Source organism: Mastomys coucha, unplaced genomic scaffold (genome assembly GCF_008632895.1).
Source record: "Mastomys coucha isolate ucsf_1 unplaced genomic scaffold, UCSF_Mcou_1 pScaffold22, whole genome shotgun sequence".
In the NCBI taxonomy this organism is placed as follows: domain Eukaryota; kingdom Metazoa; phylum Chordata; class Mammalia; order Rodentia; family Muridae; genus Mastomys; species Mastomys coucha.
Genome location: NW_022196905.1, coordinates 131,493,779 through 131,500,212, shown reverse-complemented (window position 1 = coordinate 131,500,212; position 6,434 = coordinate 131,493,779). Strand labels below are relative to the sequence as shown.

Below are 6,434 nucleotides of genomic sequence, written 5' to 3'. Positions count from 1 at the left end.
TTTTTTTAGCCCAGGCTAGTCTTGAACTCACCATAGAGCTTCAGATGACACGGAACTCTCGATTCTCCTGCCTCTACATCCCCAGTACTTGGATAACAGTCATGCACCACAACTAGTTGATGTGGCACCAGGGACAGAACCCAGGCTTCATGCATGCTAGACAAGCACTCTGCCAATTGATCTACATCTTCAGATGGCAGGCAGCTGTTTTAGCTTCTAGCAGCAGCCCCTTATAGTCAGCCTATTCCTCGGCTCGTCTTCTCAAAGCTATATTTCTCAATATGGGTCACAGCATCTCTAGCTGGGACCTCCCCCACCCTGCCCTCTTGCATGTCTTTTGAAATTATTTTCCATGACAGGTTCTTACTATGCAGCCCAGGCTGGCATGGAACTCCCCTCCTTCGTCCTGGAATTACAGGACATTTCCTTATCTAAGCTTCTCCCTCCACAGCCTTGGTCTGCCCTAAAAATAGCAGGTACTCCCTATGTGCCAAGCCATGCCCGGACACCTGCCATCCTAGATCTACTACCCAGATTTGCTCAGATAACTGTGTGGAAGGCTGCGAGTGTGACCCTGGCTTCATCCTCAGTGGTTCTGAGTGTGTCCCTTCAGCCCAGTGTGGGTGCACCAACCTCCAGGGGCGTTACTTCAAGGTGAGCAACTGACATGAACCCCTTAACCCTACAGACAGAATAAACTTGCTCTGAGGCTGAGCTGGGGGAGGGCAGATGGGCAGGAAAGAGAAGGCCAGGGAAAAAGCAAGACTAGCTAAGGCTGGCATGGCAGAGCCTCCCAGCCTCTCCTTTACTTTCCTAGCTCTGCTCAAATTTCCTTCCTTCCTTCCTCCCTCCCTCCCTCCCTCCCTCCCTCCCTCCCTTCTTTTCCCGTCTTTCAATTTTGCTGAAGATGGAACCCAGGGCCTTGTACATGTTAGCAAGAGCTCTACCACTGAGCCACGCCCCCAGGCCCTCACTGGGGGATTCTAGGTAGGTGATCTACCTGAGTTTTGTAGTACCAGCTAATGCACCCAAGTTGTAGCTTTTTATTTGTTCTTTTCCTTTTTTTTCCCCTCTTGCTTTGTTTTACTTTTGTTTTCTGAGACTGTTCTCTCTGTAACAACCCTGGCTGTCCTGAAACTCCTTCTGTAGACCGGGCTGGCTTGAACTCAGAAATCTGCCTGCCTGAGTGCTAGGATTAAAGGCACACTGCCACCACCACCTGATTTTTCTTTTTTTCTTTTCTTTTCTTTTCTTTCCTTTTCTCCTCTCTTCTTTTCTTTTCTTTTCACCTCAGATTTTTAAGACAAGATCTTGCTATGTACTTCTTGCTGTCCTCCAAGTCGATCCTCCTACCTCTGCCTCCCCAATGTTAGGATTACAAGTAACCACCACACATGTCTTGTTAGTCTGTTCCCAATCCCGCTGTTCCTGTTGGGGTCCCTCCCCTCCTTTGAGGCCTTGCTGCAGCACTTCTGTTTGGAGCTTTTCTGATAACTAAGTTAGGGGCATCTCTCAGATGCGTGGTGGCCCTTATATATAATTATAGTTCTGGGGACACTAAAGCACTGGGCACACTGTAGATCTGGAGTTCCAGGTCACTTGGGTGTCTCAAACAAACAAACAAACAAAAAGAGTGTATCTCTCAAGAACAGCAAGAATTGACAGTGCGTGCTTGTCTTAGGGTTTTACTGCTGTGAACAGACACCATGACCAAGGCAACTCTTATAAGGACAGCATTTAATTGGGGCTGGCTTACAGGTTCTGAGGTTCAGTCCATTATCATCATGGTGGGAGAATGGCAGCATCCAGGCAGATGTGGGGCTGGAAGAGCTGAGACAAGGTTCTCAAAGCCCACCCTCAAAGTGGCACACTTCTTCCAACAAGGCCACACCTCCTAATAGTGCCACTCACTGGGCCAAGCACATTCACATCACCACAGTGCTCACTGTGGGAAGTTGTCCTTGGGCGCCTGTCTGCTTTACCCGGGTACATGTCATACGGGAGAGCTGAGGACCAATGTAGTTACTTATTGCCCTTCCATCACTGGTTTGTGAGGGTTTTGGGGACAATTTCCTCTATTGTTATTCATGTTAAATTCTTTATTTATTTGATGTGTTTGTGCTCACATAGTCAGAGGACAGCCTTCAGGAGCTGACTCTCTTTTTGGCATGTAGCTCTCAGGACTGAACCCAAACCCTCTACCTTACCCCAGGTACATGAGCAGTGGTTTAATCCAGACTGCAAGGAGCTCTGCACTTGTGAAAGCCACAACAACATTCTCTGCAAGCCCTGGACGTGTAAGGCTCAGGAGGCCTGTAGCCATAGGAATGGCGTACTAGGCTGCCATGCCCAAGGTGAGCAGTCACGTTACCATGGAAGGTGAGTGGGGGCTTCATTTCACAGGTTCTAGAAATACCTAGGAAACAAGACTTTGGTTGTGTCTGTTAGAAAGTTTCTAGACTAAGATAACTGAAGTGAGAAGACTTGCACAAAATGTCAGTCGCGTCATTCCGTGGGCTGAGTTCCTGGACTGCACTGCTTAAAAAGAGAGCAAACTGAACACCAGAATCTCCCTCTCCTTCTCCCTCCCCCTCCCCCCTCCTTCTCCCCTCTTCCTTTCCCTCTCCATCTTCCTCTCTCTCTCCCCCTCCCCCCTCTCTGCTTCCTGGTTGTGGATGCAGTGGGAGCTCTTCCCTACAAACTATATGCCAGAATACACCTTCCATTGCTTTTGTCAGAGCTATAAAAGCAATACAGAGAGTGTTGCGGAAAGCGGATTTCCCAGAAAACAGGGTCTCCATTACAGACTGTGCCATCTTACTGAGACCAGAATACTTGAGAAAGACCCATATATAAAGAAGGAAGGTTTAGCAAGTTGTGGTGACTGCCTGTAATCCTAACATCTGAGAGACAGAGACAAGAGGATAAGGAGTTTGAGGCCACCCTTAGCTACACAGCTAGTCTGAGATCAGCCCAGGCTCCATGGGGCTGCTTCAGTGTTTAATTTTAATTTTTAATTATTTGTATGTGTCTCTATATGTGGATGTACATGTGAGCCCAAACACCTGAAGAACACAGAACAGAGTGCTTCATTCTCTGGAGCTGCATGCAGTAGTTACAGACCAGCTGAAGCCCCCCTAACCCCATATGGTGGGGCTGAGAACTGAATTCTGGTTGCAAAAGCACCAAGCCCTCTTAACTTACCCTGTGCCATCTCTCCAGCTTAGAGATTGTTTAAAAACACAGTTAATTAATTAGTTAACTGGTAAAAGAATAAGAAGGCAGCAGAAGGTAGTTCCCGGGAAGAAGTGCATCTGCAAAAGCAGGAGCTTAACAGAATATTCTGGAAGGAAGAACAGCTGCACCAGGAACGAGAGAGCAGGTACAGAACAATTGTGGGGACCGTGACAGGTCGTTCCAACAGCAGCAGCTGGCAGATGTTTCCTGGCATCAGTTTTGTCAGGAGCATCAGGGAAAATATCTCTGAGAGTCAACACTCAAGCAGGAAAGAGAAGAGGACCAAACAGGGGTCACCAGGAGCAGGAGAGGGGATTCCAAGAAGATGTGTAATCTTCAGGTCCTGGAGCCCGGTACCCTGCCAAAGTTCCAGTCCCTTCAGCCGTCTCAATATGGCTGCTGCCAGACACCCACTGAAGTTCCTTGAAAGAAAATGAGAAACACTGGGTATCAAGCAGTAACTCTCATGCTTCTGGTTGTGGGGAAATTCTGATCTTACAATGTATTTGCTTCCATAACCTCAAACTATACCCCAGCTTGTTACTTTCAACTCTTATATACATTCTTTGTTGTAAGCTGTCTACTATTCAGTGCGGATGTGGTGTACACTTTCAGAAGTAAGCAAGTTTGCTCGCTGCTCATGCCTTTAATCCCAGCATTGGGCAGGTAGATCTCTGTGAGTTCCAGGCCAGCCTGGTCTACAGAGGTCCATGACAGCCAGAGCTATACAGAGGAAACCCTGCCTCGAAAACCAAACCAACCAAACCAAAAATAAATAAATAAATAAATAAATAAAAATCCAGCAGTAACAATAACCCCCCCCCCCAAAAAAACAGAACATCAAACAAAAAACAAACAAGAAATAACCCATTTGGTTTTTTTTAAGCGCCAACGATTTTTTTTTTTTTTTTTTTTTTTTTTTTTTTGGTTTTTCAAGACAGGGTTTCTCTGTGTAGCCCTGGCTGTCCTGGAACTCACTCTGTAGACCAGGCTGACCTCAAACTCAGAAATCTGCCTGCCTCTGCCTCCCAAGTGCTGGGATTAAAGGTGTGAGCACCACCACCCATGGTTTTTTTAAAGAGACTTTTGTTGAAGGAGTTTGCCAATTTATTGTCTTCAGAAATAAGACTAATGCAGCAATTTGCAGTCAAAAGAATTTGTCCCCCTTTTATTGGTGGTTGATTATTCTGTGGTGAGTTCATATTTTTAAGTTCAAGTTGACATTTTCTCTGGCCTAAAAGTCACTAATCTTTACCTCCAAAGAGATTATTGGCTTGTTGTTAGTGCTATATGTTTAACGCATATTCTGTCAGCAGGCAGAACTTTTACAGCTCTCAAATAATACAGGAAATTGACTTCCATATGTAATCAATCCATAACTAGAAGAAGCAGCTGTGAAGAGCAAGATTTAGCTGGAAAATTCTAATTTGGCTGTATATTTTCATACTTTGCTTAAAAATCTTAAGAAGCAAACATACGTGTTCTAGTATGTGTTGTGATAAACACTATGACCAAAAGCAAGTTGGGCAGGAATAGAATTACTTCAACTTCCAGGTTATAGTCCTTCAGGAACTGAAGGCAAGAACTGAAGTGGAGAGTCTGAAGAAGCACTGCTTACTGGCTTGCTTCCAAAGTCACATCAGCTACCTGTCCTATACAGCCCAGGGCCATTTGCCTCAGGATGGTACTGCTCACAGTAGACTGGCCCCTCCTCCATCAATTAAGAATCAAGAAAGCACCCCCTCCCCCCGCAAATATGCTCACAGTCTAATCTGATAGAGGCAATTTTGCAATTGAGGTCCCTTCTTTCTAAGTGTGTCAGGTTGTCATCCGAAGCTAATGACAACCTGACACACTCAGAATGTAAGAACTCAGGATTGAGAACCGTCTGCTGTGCTGTGTAGTGCTCAGTTCCATTTCCCCGAGTTTTTTTTTCAGTTTGAAAATATTACTACTTTTGTCATTTGAGCTTATATAGAAGCTACTCAAGGTCCCATGAACATAGATCTTGTCTTCTAGAGCCAACAAAAGTTCAAAGAGTGATAGGGGGAGGGAGCAGGACTAGATGAGAGCAGAGGTGTGAATGTCTTCATGTCTGTTGACTAGGGTGTTAGGCCACACTAGTTTGAGGTCTTATACAACCTCAAAGTCTTTGGACTGTAAAAAATCAATAAGTGTTTTGTTAGCTAATAAAAGGAGAGAGAAGAGAGTAGAGGGAGAGGGGAAAGGAGGAGAAGAAGGAGGAAGGAGAGGGGGGGAAGGTTTCTTTGATCTCCCAGTTTGGGAGGTTTCAGTCTGCGATCATTTGATCTTGTTGATTTGAGGCCCCTTGTTAGGCGGCATATCCTGTTGGGAAATATGGCAGAACAAAAAATTTCTTACCTCACGGCTTGGACATGAAGGAAAGAAAGAGAATCCCACAATCCCCTTCAACAGCATTCTTCCAATGACTTCAGACCTTCAGTTGGCTACACCTAAAGTTTCTACCACTTCCCGATAAGATTGAGCTGGGGGATCAGGATTCTGGCGCGTGGGTCTTTGGGATTCTAGATCCAGACTTTAGCATCAGCATCTTCGAAGGCTTAGAGTGAAGCTGAGGAAAGCAGAGTCCTTTCTTATCCTCCCTGAGCCAAGCCAACAGGGCTTCCTAGAGGGAACTTAAGTCCAAGACTCAAAACAGTCTCCCCAAGATGGCAGCCTTGGCTTGAGGCTTCTGGGATGTGGGGCAATAAGACTTCAAAGCCTGTCCTCTCCTCCAGGTGCAGCCACCTGCATTGCGTCTGGCGACCCTCACTACCTAACATTCGATGGAGCTTTGCATCACTTCATGGGCACCTGCACTTATGTACTGACCCAGCCTTGCTGGTCCAAATCTCAAGAGAACAACTTTGTCGTGAGCGCCACCAATGAGATACGTGATGGTAACTCGGAAGTCTCCTACATCAAAGCTGTTCACGTGCAGGTCTTTGACCTCAAAATCTCCCTGTTCAAAGGTCGAAAGGTTGTGGTATGTGCCTCTATTGCCTCCTAGACCCCACACCACCACCAAACCTTTCTCCTTTCTTCTTTTATTGTTGTTACTTTTGAGGTAGGGTCTCATGTGTCCAGGTTGAACTTGCTATGTAGCCGAGGATAACTTTGAACTACCAATCCTCCTGCCTCCATCTCTAAGAAACGACAACCCCATCCATTCTCCA

General features: G+C 46.0%; 1 protein-coding gene across 9 annotated transcripts in view; it reads left to right on the top strand.

Annotated features, from left to right (window-relative positions):
• The window catches only part of Zan (zonadhesin), a 100,246-nt gene that overhangs the window by 25,739 nt on the left and 68,073 nt on the right, over window positions 1–6,434 (top strand). For all 9 annotated transcript variants that reach the window (XR_004109638.1, XM_031338346.1, XM_031338351.1 and 6 more), the window contains 3 exons: window positions 452–654; window positions 2,213–2,354; window positions 5,997–6,244. Coding sequence is in view for 8 of the 9 variants with exons in the window: in XM_031338346.1 (XP_031194206.1) it covers window positions 452–654; window positions 2,213–2,354; window positions 5,997–6,244 (593 nt within the window). In the remaining variant the exon portion in view is untranslated. The remainder of the gene's footprint in view (window positions 1–451; window positions 655–2,212; window positions 2,355–5,996; window positions 6,245–6,434) is intronic.